The following is an 18,271-nucleotide window of genomic DNA, read 5'->3' as shown; positions in this document are numbered from 1 at the left end:
AAACAAATTTGTGACCAACTAAAAGAGTACGAGCTCAATGATGAGTTCAAACGATTAGACAATGATCTAAAAACATTCATGGAAAACTTAAACATTGAGATCATGCAAGTTAAAAAACGCAAATTTGAAAGGGACACTCATGACTATGAAGAGCAAAAAGCATACCTTTGGAACAAGAAAAAACATACTGCCTTTAGGAATAGAGGGCACAAGGGGGGCAACACAAAACCATCAGGGCCCCAAAATGTAAAAGGTTCATTTAGACAATCAGAAAGGGAGAGCCACTCTGAGAGTGACATGAGTGGGTCCGATACTTCCTCCAATAGTACACGTAAATACATGGATCGAAAGAAACGTAAATTTAACACAGTCTTTCATAAGGATATCACTACATCACAAATAGTCGAAGAGACAAGCACTAAAGCTCCTTTCACTCTTAATCTTTCTAAGGACACGGCATCATCAGTTGGAGCGGGTTTTTTACAGTCACTCAACCTGTGATAAACACAGGTTTTGGCACATTGTCCACACCTCAGGACAGTTTACAAATAATCAATCTTTCTCACTTTTCTTTCACTCCTACCCTCTTACATGCACTCGAAAAGGGTTTATCTTTTGTACCTTCTAAAGCTATAGATCACTTTTCTTTGGTAAAGGATGTTCACTTATTCGCACGTAAATTACTTTTAAAACTTCAATGGAATAGAAGTAATCTGGGGAACACTATAGACTATAGTTCTTTTGACACTAAAGACTTCAAGACTTTAAAAATCCTATTAGATTTGTGGGATGACCCAAGGGTGGATGAGGACCACAAAATATTACTGGACATTCAGGATTTGTGGTTAGAGAACTCAGGTGAACACATTGCTTTACCTTCTTGCAAGAAGAAATCTTGCCGATATCCCCATGTTTCGGAAAATGGGGCAATAGAGACTTTTGTACGAAGGGTCACGGAAGATATATTACGGATCCCAAAAAATGTCAAGTTTCCTAATCTTACAAGAGAAGAGTTCTTGCAAATTAAACAGTTACAATCTAATCCTGAAATAACCATAAAACCCTCTGATAAGGGATCCAATGTGGTGGTTATGGATTCTTCAGCATATGTCATTATGTGCAAAAAAATTTTAGAAAATAAGAAGTGGTACCAACCGGTGCTACTACCTCAATTGCATAAATTCAAGGAGGAGCTGTTTGTGCTCATTGATCAAGCGAGAGAAATGGGGATTATAGATGGGAACACAAGTGAATTTCTAAAAGTTAATCATCCAAGAGTTCCCACTTTCTATGCTCTACCAAAAGTCCACAAGTCACTTAATAATCCACCAGGGAGACCCATCGTATCGGGCTGTGGCTCATTGACTGAGCCCATCAGTGAGTATATTGATATAGTATTACAGCCCCTTGTAAAGGAGTTGGACTCCTTTGTATTAGACACTTCTCATCTTCTGAGGGAAATAAATGGCTTAATACTGGATCCGGATTGTATACTGGTGGGACTAGATGTGGAAGCATTGTATATGAGTATACCCCATGGTTTGGGGTTGTCGGCCTTAAGATCCGTCTTTGAACGAACACATACTCCCATTGACGAAAAACATGAGTTTATTTTGCAGGCACTTGAATTTGTTCTGTACCATAATGCTTTTTTATTTGATGGCATATATTACTTGCAGCGACAGGGAGTGGCCATGGGGGCGAAATGTGCCCCCAGTTATGCAAATCTGTACCTTGGAGAATGGGAACGATTTGTATTCTCTAGTGACGAATATGAGATGTACCTGTGCCATATTCTTCGATGGCACAGATACATCGATGACATTATGATCATCTGGCAGGGCTCTGACACCCTATTGAAAGAGTTTGTGGCCAAACTTAACGTTAACAAGTATAACTTGACTTTTACGGTCAATTACAATAGGGAGAGGCTTGAATTCCTAGATATTGAACTGCGAAAGGACCAACAAGGACTTTTGACCACTACCCTATTTCGCAAACAAACCGCAAGTAATAGCTTCCTCCATGCCAAATCCATGCATCCTCCAGGATGCATAAAAGGCATTCCCAAGGGACAATATTTAAGATTGAGAAGAATATGCTCTTCTGAGGAGGAGTACAAACGGGAAGCTTACAAACTCTATCAGAGATTCAAGGCTAGAGGTTATAAAACAAGATGCCTCCATAGAGCTTATCAAGGAGCTCTGGCCACCGATAGGGAAGATCTGCTTTATAATGTTCATAGGCAAAGAAATGTACTTGCGAAACCAGCAAATCAGGAACATACGAGATTAATTTTGACCTTTAACAGCAATGACAGGGATGTGAGATCCGTTATTCAAAAACATTGGGATATATTGACCGGGGATCCGGCCTTAGGATCCCTGGTTTCCCCACACCCCTAATCACATATAAAAGGAACACAAGTATTGGGGACCTTCTAACACATAGCCACTTTCGGAAGGGATCCAAAAGGACCTGTTGCAAGAACCCAGGCACCTTTAGATGTGGAGCCTGTGAACAGTGTCAATTTCTAAAAATGTCAAATACCTTTGGAAACGAGCAAACTAATTTTGACATGTATCATTACATATCATGTACCACTACATTTGTAATATACTTATTTACCTGCCATTGTGGTAGCATGTATGTGGGGAAAACAATCAGGATGCTAAAGAGACGTATCTATGCACACATACGGGACATAAAAAACTGTAACCTCCTGTCCAGTATCGCCAAGCACATACATTGCTCACATGGCGGTCGATACTTAGGCTGCTCGTTCCAGGGTATTGATCGCTTACATGGAGACATAAGGGGAGGTGATTTGGAAAATAGATTACTCCAATTGGAGACCTCTTGGATCTTTAGACTTAATACTTACAAGTCAGAATTTGGACTTAATGGACATCTAAATTTTCAGGCATTTATTCACAAATAATTCAATAACGCATTAAGGCAATGTCGAACTTACTACGGGTTGACTAAGCCTGTGATGCCTCTAATTAACAAAACCTCCCCTTCTCTCCCTCTGTATGTGTCAAAATTTGTTTCCTCTAAATACGGAATCTTGCATCAATTTTGTCAATTAATTTTTTAATTTTTTATTTTAGTTTATTTTCTTCTTATTTGGTTTTCTTTTACCTTTTGTTTTCTTCCTTTTCTTCTTTCGTCTTTGCCTTTTTTGGTTTACATTTAGTGTGTATTGATTATATTTCATAATCTTGGGGTGAAATTCCCCATTACTAAATTACTATACTGAATTTGTTCTATTTTTATAGATCAAGTTTATTGTTTACTTGACCTTTAATGGTACATTTTCACCACTATGTCTGGCTTTCTGAGGTGTCCATAAAGCATGATAGGGCTGTTCTATGAAATACTTTCATTAGTATAATGTTACACTGATAACCCAGCATTGATTCCCATATACGTGGAATTTACAACACTGTACAGAGAAACTGTTCAAAGATAACAATTGGCAACATAAGTTGCGGAATCCCAATTGCTGGGCGTATGCAACTTTATTGCCCATTAGATACAATGAATCCGGAACAGCGCTTGGGGCATCTGAAACTTCATGGTCACATGACCTTCCTTTTAAAATGCACATCACTTCCGGCTCTTCGACCTCTTGACAAAGCCACGCTTGTGGCGAAACGGCTGTTGAGGTGCAGCGCGCGCTATACAAGTGGGGATCCCCCTATACAGGTCCACAAGTGCCAGGACTGCCGCACACTGCTCATCACGGAACCGGAACGAAGACGCTGCCACACGTCTTTCTAAGGACTCACAGTCATTCACGGACTTCCGCATGGTCGGTAATATACTTTATTTTGGTTGAGCGGGGCTGCCCTGGGAAACATCCATATTTGTAGGACACCCCACGAAGGCGTCCTTTTGGTCATCCCATTTATTTCGTACCCACCCACAGGGTTTTGGCCGCACGGCAGGCGCTCATAATCCCTCCTCACCCTTGAACATGGAACGGGGTTATTATCAAGAGGAAACCTACCCTAAAGGGGTGCTTTATTGATACTTATTGACTCTGGCACTTTGACACCTGGGATATTTCATTATTTATAATTCGGTTATCATTAACCGTATACCAGCAACGGATAATTTGGAACTTTCGCTACAGGTGGCTCCAGACACGCCACTCTTTCACCACAATATTCAATTATTACCCATGCTGGGTTACATCTATAATACATACAAGGGATCCCTTTGTACATGCAGCGCTGCTTAGTTTGGTTTTAACTGTTTTTATTTGGAGATCATGGCATAGTGTTGACTAATAAATATTGCCTTTTATACATTTGAAGTATTCATATATAATTGTGTGTTGGGGGTCACATGGGTGGGGATTTATAGTCCCAATCTTTGTGTGTACATAGTTTCCAAAGTACAAACCAGCCAAAAGCCCAAAGGGGTCCTTTAATGGCCAAACTTTATGGGATTGGTTAGGGTTGGGTGTATGTCCAAAAAAAGTGGACCCGCATATCACTAATTCTCACCTGTTGTTGGCCTAGAATTCCACTACAGAGTTTATACTAATGGGTTAACTCATAGGGACAAGCTGTCACTCACAGGTTTATATAATAATCTGTTTATTCCTCTTGCTATAGACAAAGCTCTTCCATTTGGCAAATAAGGAGAGGCTGGTGTAATGTATTTTCATGGAGATGTTTCAGCACGTTATTTGGGAGAGGGGTAGAAATGAGAGGCAACTGGGAGAGAAAGTGCCTGTGGGTATAAGTTGTGCAAAATATTAATTCAGTAAATAGCACCCAGTGATCTCTTTATTGGGCAAAATTCTTTGAACTTTCCTTAAATGTACTCACTGTTATTCTGCCAAAATAATTAGTAATGATCATTAAATCTGTAACACTGTTGGCAGGTTAAATGTATGGAAAGGTGAGTTGCACTGCAGGAATGGTGGGAGTGGCATGTCAGTTGGTTTCTATGGTTACATTGTTTACCCTAAGGTACATGAAAAGTTGTTGATCTGCAGATCATTTTCATCTGGCTTCCTATTGGCTGATAATACAGAGAGCATTGTGATGTCATATAGAGGAGAATAGAGAGAGCATTGTGATGTCATAAAGAGGAGAGTAGTTTACTGATGTTACTCACTCACTTTGTCATAAGACCTACGAGCGCTGGTGGTGACACATCAGAGACTCAATCTTATCGCTTTTTGTATTTTTTCTTATTTTTTATCATCGTTATTTTGCTTTTTGTATTTTTTCTTATTTTTTATCATCGTTATTTCGCTTTTTATATATTTTCTTATTTTTTATCGTTATTTCAAAACTATAATTATGTCAAAAGAAGAGAAAGATACTAAGATAACAATTAATGAAACAGAAGAAGATGACTATTCTGGCGAGAGGAAGGCCGGCCGGGTCCTGCCTATATTCATCATTGGACTCTTTGCTACCTGCTATTATATATTTGTGGTGGAGCTGTGCATATTCACTGTACAGTTATTAGAGGCAAAGGTGACTTTCCTGATGATTTTCCACCTTTTGTTCCTCCTGTGCGTGTGGTGCTATCTCCGGACTGTTATGACGCCTCCCGCTGTCCCTCCTGCAAAATTCCGCCTATCGGAATCTGACAAGCAGCTGTACCTGAGTGATGAGAGGCCACAAGTGCTGCAGGAGATCCTCATTCGTGCGGCTAAAGACTTGCCTATTTATACTAAGGATCCAAAAGGAGATGTTCGGTACTGTACCACATGCCAAATGTTAAAGCCAGACAGGTGCCACCATTGCCCAGTGTGTAACGTCTGTATACTGAAACTGGATCATCACTGCGTATTTCTAAACAACTGTGTGGGATTCTCCAACTACAAGTTCTTCCTCCTCGGTCTGATGTATGGAGCGCTATTGTTCATATTCACTAGCGAAGTGACGCTTTGTTGCTCCATACTATTCTGGACTCATCAGCTGCCCAACAGCCCATCCCAAGTCCCCATCATTGTGCTGTTCTGCCTGAGCACATTCTTCGCTATAACGCTAGTCCGACTTTTCCTTGATCATTTCGAACTGGCTGTAAGGAATATAACTGATCTGGAGGACTATGATAGCACAGAGGAGTTTGATCCCTATAATGTGAGCATCAGCAAGAATCTGAGAGAAGTGTTTGGCAATGAAAAGAAATACTGGTTCCTCCCAATCTTCAACAGCTTAGGAGATGGCTTCTCATTCCCAATAGGTGATGCTACAGAAGACATAGAGAAAAATGCTGCTTTTGCCAAACCCCCAAATGAGGGAATATAGGCTTATAGAAGATAACTTATAATACAAGTTGACCACCAGGGACTGGTGCGATTGCCATTTTGGAGTCAGGAAGGAATTCCCCCTCCCCCCCAGAATATGATGTTTTATTATTATTATTATTATTACAAAATGTTTTAATAAAAATACATTATATGTAACTGTATCATGTCAGTGTTTTTCTTTTAATACACCCAAGCACTAGAAGATTGCCATAGGACATTTAGTAGTTTTGAGAAAGGGCAATGACATTTCTAAAATGCAAAAATTGAGCCTGGGAGTTGTCTCTGGTATAAAGTATAATGAGTGACATTTACTGTGAGGGTATACCCGCGGGTCCGGCAGGGTTCGGGCAGGGTTCAGGCAGGATGCTGCATCAAATCTTTGGGTTGACCTAACAATTCTGGCTCCTCCATTTATAGATTTCTGCCGGCTTTGCCCCTTTAGTGACGTCAATGCGGGCGGGCGCCAAGCCAGGTTGGGTGAGGGCGGGTTGGGTGTGGGTGTATGTCCAAAAAATCTGGACCCGCATATCACTAATTCTCACCTGTTGTTGGCCTAGAATTCCACTACAGAGTTTATACTAATGGGTTAACTCATAGGGACAAGCTGTCACTCACAGGTTTATATAATAATCTGTTTATTCCTCTTGCTGTAGACAAAGCTCTTCCATTTGGGAAAATAAGATTTTGTGGACTCACCATTAAATCTCTTTCTCTCCAGTCGCTTGGGGGACACAGGAACAATGGGGTATAGCTTGCACCACCAGGAGGCAGGACACAATAAAATACAAAACAAACTAGCCCTTCCTCCTCCTGCTATACCCCAGCTCGCAGGCAGAACCAGCCCAGTTTGTAACAAAGCATGGAACAGGAGGTTAACAATAAAACATGAAGCCTTATTTAACTATGTACAAGAAAAGGTTGGTTGTATTAGCAACCATGTCTGAAAAACACAAGTGAAGGCCTCAACCAGGGAGGGAAGTCCTCTGTCCCCCAAGCGACTGGAGAGAAAGAGATTTAACGGTGAGTACACAAAATCTCCTTTTCTCTTTAGTCTGCTTGGGGGACACACTACAGCAGTCCCATTAAATAGGGGCGGGAAGTAGAGGCCTATGTGGAACTAGCCACTGGAGTACTTTACTGCCAAAGCGGGTGTAAGATGCCGCAAAGGTATCTAAATGGTAGAATTTTCCAAAGGTATTCCCCGAGGGAATGATGAACAGGAAGTCAGACTTACAGACGTCTTTGCTTGTTGAAATCATATGAAAGCTCTGCTAATGAGACATAGAGAGATTTGCTGCAGAAAAAGCTATAACCACTTTGCTTCAACAAGGCTGTATCTGCTCTGGGAATATTAATGGAGATATGACTGCTCCACTGTAGTCACCACCATCCAGTCCAGCCATAATGCCAAAGACAAAGGTGCATTTCTGGCCTTTTTAAGTACAATACAAGCAAAATTCCCACCCCAAATCAATCAAAAGGTTAATTACTATAGCTCTGAACCTCTTTATTTCATCAGATGCCAATGAAGTCACACACACAGTTGTACAGTTCCATGCTGACACTTTGCAGGGGGATTCGACTAAATTCAAAATGGGCAGAAAATGGGCAAAGAAAACATAAATTCACCTCTTTATAGGTCCCTGGTAAGGCCTCACCTGGAGTATGCAGTGCACTCTTGAGATGGAGAGAGTAGAGAGACGCGAAACTGAGTACAGTGAGGTTGGGGAATACCCTTCCAGATGATGTTGTGAGGGCAGATGCCTTTAAGAGGGGCTTCAATGATTTCTTAAACAAGCATAAGAAATGGTTTCTTAAACAAGCATAATAACCAACCTTATTTTCTGCTTGATAATTAGTGAGGACCCCTAAACTTAGATTCTTAACAGCTGCTCAGAGCCCACTGAGCATGTGAGTGTCACAGACACTTTCCAAGATGGTGACCCCCTGTGACAAGTTTGAAGTCCTGGATCATTGCTATTGACAAGCTGACACTTTAGGCTGGTGCAATAAATTCAGCATATAAAATATGGCATTTTTAGGTCTATTCATTTTCAGGGTTTAGCTCTCTTTTAAATCTGAAATTATAGTAGGGACCTATGCCACTGTGGTTTAGAGGTATAGACGTGGAACCTGTTATCTTGAATGATCGGAAGCAGGGGTTTTCCAAATCACTGACCTTTCCGTAATTGTCCGGAACAGTGGATAATAGTCTCTGGGAAGTGACTGTGGGATAGCATAGTTATACATTATATTAATGTGCTTTTATACAGAATTGCATTCTTATTCACTTCCTAAGCAGCCATGTGACAGGCTGAGCCCCCCCCCCCGCCATCCCAATAGCTGGCACATAGCTTTGGTAGGCATTGGTATGACAGCCGCAAATGCCCAATGAAGAATTTTGATCAAGCCCTAAATATTCTGTATTCTGAGAAGGTATGAATCGAGATTTTTGGAGTTTATCTGCCAGCCTAACAGCATTAGTGTCTGGAGATGAGTTGCGGCCAGTGCCATGGAACGGGCCTTTACCAGTTGGTCGTCCAGGTATGGTATGACACTCACTCCCTGCAGTTGCAGGTCCTCTAGAGCCGCAGTCATGACCTTTGTGAATACCCTTTGCGCGGAGGATAGTCTGAAGGGGAGTGCCAGGGATTGCCAATGTTCTCCTGCCACTGAAAAGTGAAGGAACCAGTGGTGGTTGGGATGTATGGGGACATGCAGGTATGCATCTTTGATGTTGATCACCGCCCTGAAATCCTCTATGTCCAGGGACATTAGGACTGACTGGATGGATTCCATCTTGAAGAGGTGCTTCTTTACATGGTCGTTTAGTGCCTTTAGGTCTAGCACCAGGGAAAAGATCCATCCTTTTTGGGTACTATAAACAGGTTTAAGTAGAAACCGAAGCCCCTTTACCTTTGAGGGACTTCCATTACTACCGTGGAGGCAGTCAGGGCGTGTGGAACCCCATGGAACGCTGAGTGCCTGGGTTCTGTGGTAGGGAGCCTTGAGATGGAAAATCACCTCGGAGGTAGCTGAGCGAATTCTATGAGATAGATATGATCTACTCTATGCTGTCACACCTCCCGAAAGCGACTTAAGCGTCCGCCAAAGGGTAAGCTTTCAGGGGTGGGCACCTCCTCATGCGGAGGCTGTTTTGTCCTGTGCGGGCTTAGGTGCTGTTCTTCTTCCTGACCAATAAGTGCTCTGCCTTGACTGGAATCTGGGGCGGGTCGGAGCTTGTTGCTTTTCATGTTGGGACCTCTGGCTCTGATTTTGGCGAAAGGGACGAAAAAAAAAAAAAATGGTTGCCTTTTGAAGGTAGTCCTCTTGGGTCTGTTTTGCAGAAGTAAAGTGCTCTTGCCTCCTGTAGCTTGAGAATTTACCTTCTCTGTTCAGCACCAAAAAGTTGTTTTCTGAGAATGGGAGACCAAGCAGAGACCACTTCAAGGTAAGATCTGTTGACCAGTTTTTTAGCCAAAGGAAATGTCTGGCTGCAATGGATTATGCCGAAGCCCTTGTGAAGAGCTTAGCCGTGTCAAGGACTGCTACGCAAATTTATATATATATTTGTGTCCGCTATCGGAGCTAGAAAGAGGTCTGTGGAGGGGTCTTCTGAGCCATGAGTTGGGCCACCTGTTCCACCCAAACTTCCATTGACCTGGATACCCATGGGGTGGCAATAATAGGTCGGAGAGTTCCGCCTGCTGCTGTAAAAATCGACTTGCAGAAACCCTCAAGATGTTAGTCGATAGGATCGTTAAAGGAAGCCGCATCGGCTACTGGAATGGTGGTGGTCTTTGACAATTTAGAGACCGGTGGGTCCACTGCTGGGGGTGAAGACCAAGGTCTGTACAGTAAAAGGATAAGTTTGAGTAAAGCGATGGAAAATTGGACTCTATGGTCTGGCGTTTTCCATTGTGCTTTAAAAAATGTCACCCAGCTGTTCATAGGCTGGAAAGACACAAGAAGACTTCTTTTGCCTCTTGAAAATGTTTTTGGTTGGCTCTGCTAAAGGTGGGGTGTGCCTGAATCAGGCTCTCGACCTCTCATTGTGATCTAGGGGTATCCTGATCCTATTCATCTGCGGATAGGATCTGTCCCTCTTCCCGATGCCTCTTCCTGTACATCAGGCAAAACAAGTGGGGAAAGGGGAGGTCGCTTTGTGGCCGACTGCTGAGTGACCGGTCTGTGAGGCTGTGTAGATAGGTGCTGTAGGACCTTATCTAGAGTCTCTGGAATTCTGGCTAGGTTTTGTAGACCCGCTAGAGATAGAGCGCACACCAATTAAGAATCCAAGCTCGTTTGATTAGCCGTAGATGTCGCAGAGCTGGCTGGTAGGGCTGTGTGGGATTGTAATTGTGCAGTGACTGCTGCAGTCTTACAGGCTTCACATATTGGCTCAGCCAAAACACTAGCAAATTTAGGTCTGCAAGTAGCCCATGCCAAATACTAAATTGCATTGGTGGTACATGCAGTTGCCTGCTTGGGAAGGGACTGGTCATCTGCCCTGCCCGTCATGGCTATACTATGTAGATAGTGCCACCCAGTAAGTAAAGATATTGGGGAATATTAGGAGAGTCCAGAGATGTGAACAACCTCTCCCCTTAGAGTGTGATCTGTGGAGACAGAGGGAAGTAGTGAAAAACCCCACAGTAGGTCCCTTAGAGAGAGGGAAGTGTTAATCCCCTAGAGAAAGGGAAGCGTAACTACCTATTCACCAAGGTAGGAAGGAATGGTGCCTTGTTCTTCTCTGTGAGAGACAGTGAGGCTGGAAACGCTCAGTATTGGAGAGAGATGCGGATCCAAAATGGCCGCCAGAGAGGTTTCCCGGGCTCTGGTATAGTACCTTAGTAAGATGGCGCCCGTGAGGTGCATGTGCAGTGACACGGGCACAATGAAATAGACGCATCGCCAGATGGTGGTGCGAAAGGTCGCTGGGAATGGCACTGAGTTACCAATGCGAGGTCTACTTTTAGTGCTGTTGTCCCATTATGATCTACATCTATAAAAGCATTGTTAGCATTCTGTTCCATAGAAAATATTACTTAAATATTGATTCATGAGAAAATGTATAGTTATGTTTAAACATCCATTTTTTATGTAACCTTAACATAAATATCTGAATAAAAAGCATGAAACAGGAGGGTGATTTAGACAAACTGTGTGTTGACAGTGTCTTGAGATCTACTGATGACCAGCTAAAGGTCTACTGGTAGATCCCGATCTACCTTTTGGACATCCCTGGCCTAGGGAAATCTTTGTCAGAGAATAGCAGTGAAAGTGAAACTAAATGCCTAGGAAAATCTCTGTGAGAGAATAGCAGTGAAAGTGAAACTAAATGCCTTTCTGCAGAGCTGACAGGCAGCATGTAATGGGGGGAGGGAGGAGGGAATTGACTTACCTCCTTGTGCCAGCCAGGAATGCTCAATAAAAGATATAGCCTCTGTTGTGGCTACTGGTGCAGCCTCCGGAGAGCGGGAACCAGTGCTTCTTACATTCCCTATTAATTAGGGATGGACCGAATCCACTATTTTGGATAAGCCAAACCCCAGAATCCTTTGCGAAAGATTCAGACAAATACCGAACAGAATCCTAATATGCATATGCAAATTAGGGATGGGGAAAAACGTTTTTTACTTTGTTTTGTGACAAAACGTCATGCAATTTCCCTCCCCGCCCCTAATGTACATATGCAAATTAGGATTCGGTTCAGCAGGGCAGAAGGATTCAGCCGAATCCGAATCCTGCTGATAAAAGCCGAATCCTGGCGTATCCCGAACCGAATCCTGGATTCCATGCATCCCTACTATTAATATATAGACCAGGTGGTAGACTAAATTGGAGGCACCCAGTAATTCAACCTTGAGAATTTTCAGGCTAGTATCTACCCCTTGTTTGCTACAGGATATTGCGAAAATGTTAATTGGATTGTCTGCGCTTAGATATTGTATTGGTTTATTTATATTAAAGGGGTGGTTCACCTTTAGGTTAATTTTTAGTATGTTATAGAATGACCCATTCTAAGCAGGTTTTCCATAGGACTTCATTATTTTTTTTTTTTTATAGTTTTTGAATTATTCGCCTTCTTCTTCTTCTTCTGACTCTTCTTTCAAATTGGGGTCACTGACCACATCTATAAACAAATGCTCTGTAAGTCTACAAATTTATTATTATTGCTACTTTTTATTACTTACGTTTCTATTCAGGCCTCTCATTCATATTCCAGTCTCTTATTCAAATCAATGCATGGTTACTAGGGCAATTTAGACCCCCAGCAACAAGATTGCTGACATTACAAACTGCAGAGCTGCTAATTAAAAAGCTAAATAACGCAAAAGCCACAAATATTAAAAAATGAAAACTAATTGCAAATTATCTCAGAATATCACTCTCTATGTCATACTAAAAGTTAACTCAAAGGTTAACAACCCCATTAATAGTATGATCCCTTTAGACCAGACATGCACATGATACGTTTACCTTTTAAAGAGCTGTCGTTGGCACCAAAGAATATGGTAATGGCAACTGGTTTCTCAGCAGTGTCAGAGATGAGTCTGGGTAACAGGATCTTGGCCCATCTTGTGTTATAGCCAGAAAGACCTCTGTTGATGACATCACACTTTCTGCGGGATATGGATGAACAGGAATCAGCTACATTCAATCAAAAATAAATGTGCAACTGTACGATGAATACCCACTCCAAACAAAATGTGTATAACTAGGATTCTCCATCAAATTGGAGCATCCCCTTCTGGATAGACGGTCAGATTAAGTACTGCCCTTATTTTTAAGAAACAATGACAGAAAAAAACAGAAGAGGAATAAAGAAAAAAAGAAGTAAGTTGGAAGGAAGCAATTGAGGTAAAAAGATACAATGTTTACCCAGTACAGAGGAGGTAATGATAATATATGAGTAAACAAGCTTTTATACCGATTTCTCTTCTGTTTTTTCCTTTTTTATGAGCTTACATACCCAGCAATCTGACGGTCAATTAAGAAGTGGGTTCCTCCAATCCAATAGAGAAACCAGATCAGTCACATTAAATGGCAGAGAACTATTATACAATGCAACCCATATAATCATACCCTATGCACAATGACTGGTGGATACACTACAGCAGGGGTGTCCAAAATGTAGATTGGGATCTTCCAGTAGACCTTTAGTTGGTGATAAGTAGATCTCAAGACACTGTCAACAAACAGCTTGTATATTTCACCCTCCTGTTTTCTTCTTTTCATTTAAATATTTATTATGTTAAGGTTACATAAGAAATAGTTTTTTTGTAAATATAGCAGTATAAATTCTCTTATAAATAAATATAATATTTTAGTAATATTTTCCATGGAACATAATTCTAACAATGATATTATGGATGTAGATCATAATGGGACAATATCACTAAAAGTAGACCTTGCTGCTCCACAGCTCTTATTTTATCTATCTATCTATCTATCTATCCTTCCACTGTAGAGAGCACTGGTAAGGCCCCATCTAGAATATGTTGTACAGTAAGGGTTAGGGCACACCTGGAGATTTGGGCAGACTAATCGCCTCTTCTTTGGGCGACTAATCTCCCGAACTGCTTCCTTGTGTCTTCAGCCAGCTTTAATTTAAAAAAATGCCTGCGCCAATGCACTTGCGGCGCTTCGATTTCCAAAGTCGCTTGAAGTTTCCTCACGAGTAAACTTCGGGCGACTTCGGAAAACCAATCGCTGCAAGTGCATTGGTGCAGGCGTTTTTTTTTTATTAAAGCCAGCGGAAGGCACAGGGAAGCAGTTCGGGGAGATAAGTCGCCCTAAAGAAGAGGTGATTAGTTGCCAGGTGACTGAATTTCCCCCCGAATGTCCAGGTGTGCCCTTACCCTTATGGCCTCCATCACTAAAACAGGACATTATTGAATTAGAGAGGGTACAGAGAAGGGCAACTAAGCTGGTAAAAGGTATGGAAAATCTTAGCTATGAGGAAAGACTGGCCAAATTGGGGATGTTCACGCTGGAGAAGAGGGGCTTAAGGGCCGATATGATAACTATGTATAAATATATAAGGCGATCATATAATAATCTCTCTAATGCTTTATGCAGATCAGATGAACTAGGCAAACATTCCCATAAATAAGCGAGACAACAGGAAACAACTAACCTGATAAGTTTATTAGCAATTACTGATCCCCATGCGTTGGCTTCAAAGGCAAACTAGAACAGAAAAACAGGGTGCATTAATGGATTTGCATACATAAATGATCTCACAGTAAGTCCCTCTACTATACGGCACACGTTTTTATGTTATCAGACGGCGAACAAGAATTAAGTTTGCAGAGACCACAAAGGGATCACAAATTGTTCTAACCTGAGTAATTGAGTCTCCAAAAAGCACGAGGCGAGGCCAGCAAATCATCCTTCTATTCACCTTAAAAAGAAGCGCATAAACTTTAGCACCAAGCTAGAACAAATTTACATTGACTGTGTTACATACATTATTGTATTGGTGCCCCGTAAAGCGACTTATCCAGGATCAGGCTTGATGTAGATCCTTAGCTACGAGTTGCATCTGTTTGTCCCCAAAGCATGTGTCCTGACAAATGTGTAGCTGGTGCATGTGCAACTGGCATGAGTGTACATATCTGACGAGGGTGCTATTAATGAGAATTTATACATATCTGACTAGCAGTAGTGTAAATGACGGGTAAGTATGTGCATTTATATGTGTATGTAAGTGCCTGAATAAACAATATGGTTGCAGCTTATCCCTTTACAAATGTATACATATAAAATCTGCATGTTGCATGGTTCATTCACAGTTTTAGGGGTATAATACCTGATTTCAGTGTAGTCTGTTGCATAAATCTAATTTATTCCTTTATTAAATTTATTCATGTAGCCATTCACACGGGATGTGGGAATTATTCAGAGTAATACATGTCTCACAAATTTCCTAAAAAGCACCCAGCCTGAGGTTAAGAAGGGGAATTAGATCCTTGGCAAAGTACCTCATGTTGGGTAGGGCGCTTCCTTGGTTTAGTCACCTAAGATGGGGACTGTGGAGCAATGATGTTTCTGTCAGGAAAAACCTCAACCTGCACCCACAAAAGATTGCTGTGTTTGGACCTGCACCCTAGCTGTACCTGTGCCTTCCTGCTCTGTGTGCTCCTTCTGTGAGCACCTCTGGTTCCAAGACAGTGAATCTTTGGCAGTATAGGAGGTGTAGCATAAAGGTATCCAGCGCATGACCAAGGGATCAATATGAATCAAACAGGCCGACTCGCCATAAATTTATATCTCTAAATATAAACGTATATAAACAGGGGCCGCTCACCATTCCAATCTATTGGCCCGGGTGCAATGAGCCCCGGACCCAGCGCTTGTAAAGTGGAGCTGTTACACCTCCCCTCCAGCGTAAAATTCAATCTTATACAATCCGTTAGAGATCTTACCCTGTCGGCAGTGTGACCCAGGTGCTCCCGCCCTGAGTCCGTCAATAAGAAGAATGTCTATATCCACTGTACACCTCTGTTGACATGGCGGCGCACTCAAGGGTCCCAAGAATCGCTCAATTCAAAGATATTTCTTTAGGTAAAAAACATTAATTTATTAGATAAATCTTGGTAATAAGAACAGCATCCAAGACCTTGGACGCTGTACTTATTACCAAATCTTTGAATTGAGCGATTCTTGGGACCCTTGAGTGCGTCGCCACGTCAACAGAGGTGTACAGTAGAGGAGGTGTGTATACTTCCCAAGTCTGACCTGAACCAAACCCACAATGGTCACCCAAAGTTCAACCTGAACCCACCCAACTTGTCGGGAAATCTGCACACCACTACTGGGGAGGCTGCAAGCAGAGCTTTGTGATTAGTTGAGCCCACCACTTGCCTCTGTACAAAGGAAGTTAGCTGCCAGGCCAAACCACACAAAATGTCTCTCTTTCCACTACAATCAGCGTCAGACTTTGGCTTCCGGCGTCCACCAAGGCTGCTGCCTCAGAGGCCTGCACATCCCCAGGCCCAGCCGCAACCCCTCCCCCATACCTTATAGTCTCTTCTAGTGGCCAAGATCAAGGCCTGGGGAGGGCAGGGTGCAGTGCTCAGGGGTTTCAGGTGGGGAGTGGGTCTTAGTTAGTTTTCCCCCAGTGTCTTGAGGTGCGACTTCAACCAAAAAATGAGGAAACCATAGCTGTGATCATTTCTGAAGTGAGGTGTAGGGAAAAATAAGCCCAGTGGCAATGTGACTGGGAGGAGAGAGCACAGGCCTGAACTTATGGATGGGGGGCCCCTACATGAGGAGGAGGGAATGTCGTAAAGCAAGGATGTCCAACATGGCCACTGACACACTGGGGAGCTGCAGCCCAGGTCTAATTTTCAAAACCAGCCAAAGTCAGCTACAAAACCAGCCAAGAGGCACTTCAAAAGTAGCCCAAAAATAGCACAATATGGGGCCGGAGACTGGGGTACAGAAGAGCCCAAAATGTGGTAACTCCAGACTTCTACACAAGTCAGTCCCATTGCATGCTGGGTATTGTAGTCTTACATTAAACTTGCCCATTGGCAAAAAACTACATTACTCAAAATGCATTGGGAGACACAGGTTTGGCACATTAGGCCAAGAAGTAGCCCAAATCCGTGCCTTGGCTAGTTTGTACTTTCAAACCCACCTGAGCTTTAAATTAGTAGCCACATTTGTCTGGAAACCCACTAACCTGACAACCCTACCCTGTGTATAATAAACGTGTATTCTTACATGAAATATATCCGAGACCCAAGCTCATTGAATTCTTTAACACACCAGTTTCTTGTTCACTGACTGAATAACAAACCAACTTCAATACAGGAATAAGAAACCAGCCGAATAAGAAAGCATTACAAACTATAAAAGAAAAAAAAATCTACAAATCAAACCTTACCAGCGAGCGGCAACCCCCAGGCACAAACAGTCAACCAGGAAGCCGCTCTCCTCGTGTCAGGCAGCGAAACTAAAAGTAAAAGACAATAGAGCGGCTAACGTGGAACGGCCTCACATATGAGAACAGCGCCACCTGCTGTCTGCCGCTCACTTTCCACATACATAAGCGGTTGGTACTGCGCATGCTTAGAAGCTTTACCCTATAGCTACAGTCTGTTTGTAGCCCGAGGCACAGCTCCAGCAGCAGTACAGTGACCAGCAGTCACAACACAGGGAAAGCCTAGAAACCCGGAATGAGATTATTCCTATCATCATCATCACAGAACTGTTACTGCAGACTCAATGGAACCCACTCCCCTTACAGACCCTGAGGATGTTCTGTTCATATAAGTGAACACATTATACCCATTACCTATGTTATAGAATAGATAATTCTAAGCAACTTTCAATTGGTCTTAATCTTTTTTTCTTGTTTATAGTTTTAGAATTATTTGCCCTCTTCTGACTCTTTTCAGTTTTCAAATGGGGGTCTCTGACCCCATCTAAAAAACAAATGCTCTGTAAGGCTACAAATGTATTGTTATTGCTACTTTTTATTACTGATCTTTCTATTCAGGCCTCTCCTGATTATAGTTCAGTCTCTTATTCAAATTAGTGCATGGTTGCTAGGGTCAGGGCCACCCTTGTACCAGGCCCAGGTCTAAAGGGAGGCCCACTAAGCCACGAAAGGAGCCGGAGTTGAAGTCCTGAAACTGCGAAAAGACTCAAAGCTTCAAAAGGAGCCGAAGTTAAAGTCCTGAAGCCACGAGTTAAGTTCTACTGAACACTAATGTGTGTTTTTTTTATTTCTTTAAACCCCTAGCAACCAATGTATTATTTTAATACTCTATAGGCCCCTGCCACCAATGTTTTTTTTTTTTAAAAAAAATATTCTCTGGGGCCCCAATGTTTCTTTTTAACTTGTAAGGGTGGGCCCTGGCACCAATGGTTTTTCTAACTTATGGGGGCCCTGGCCGCCAATGATTTTTTAAAAACTTTTATGGGGGGCCCTGGCGCCAATGTTTTTTTTTAACTTATAGGGGGCCA

The 18,271-nt window shown here is 42.3% G+C and overlaps 1 protein-coding gene across 2 annotated transcripts in view; it reads right to left on the bottom strand.

The window, feature by feature from the left end:
* iah1.L (isoamyl acetate hydrolyzing esterase 1 (putative) L homeolog) overlaps window positions 1–17,338 on the bottom strand; it is a 30,662-nt gene extending 13,324 nt beyond the window's left edge. Inside the window, exons 1-4 of one of the 2 annotated variants that reach the window (XM_018264005.2) lie at window positions 17,187–17,338; window positions 14,637–14,696; window positions 14,430–14,482; window positions 12,770–12,912 (exon numbers count right to left, since the gene is read on the bottom strand). In XM_018264005.2, coding sequence (XP_018119494.1) covers window positions 12,770–12,912; window positions 14,430–14,482; window positions 14,637–14,684 — 244 coding nt within the window. In that variant the 5' untranslated portion in view covers window positions 14,685–14,696; window positions 17,187–17,338. Of the gene's footprint in view, window positions 1–12,769; window positions 12,913–14,429; window positions 14,483–14,636; window positions 14,697–17,023; window positions 17,048–17,186 lie in introns of those variants that run through there. The other variant, XM_018264006.2, reaches the window with a different exon arrangement.
* Window positions 17,339–18,271: the final 933 nt, after the last annotated feature.

Source organism: Xenopus laevis, chromosome 5L, assembly GCF_017654675.1.
Source record: "Xenopus laevis strain J_2021 chromosome 5L, Xenopus_laevis_v10.1, whole genome shotgun sequence".
Classification (NCBI taxonomy): Eukaryota; Metazoa; Chordata; class Amphibia; order Anura; family Pipidae; genus Xenopus; species Xenopus laevis.
The sequence above is the reverse complement of the archived record's forward strand: the minus strand, read 5'-3'. Positions and strand labels throughout refer to the sequence as shown.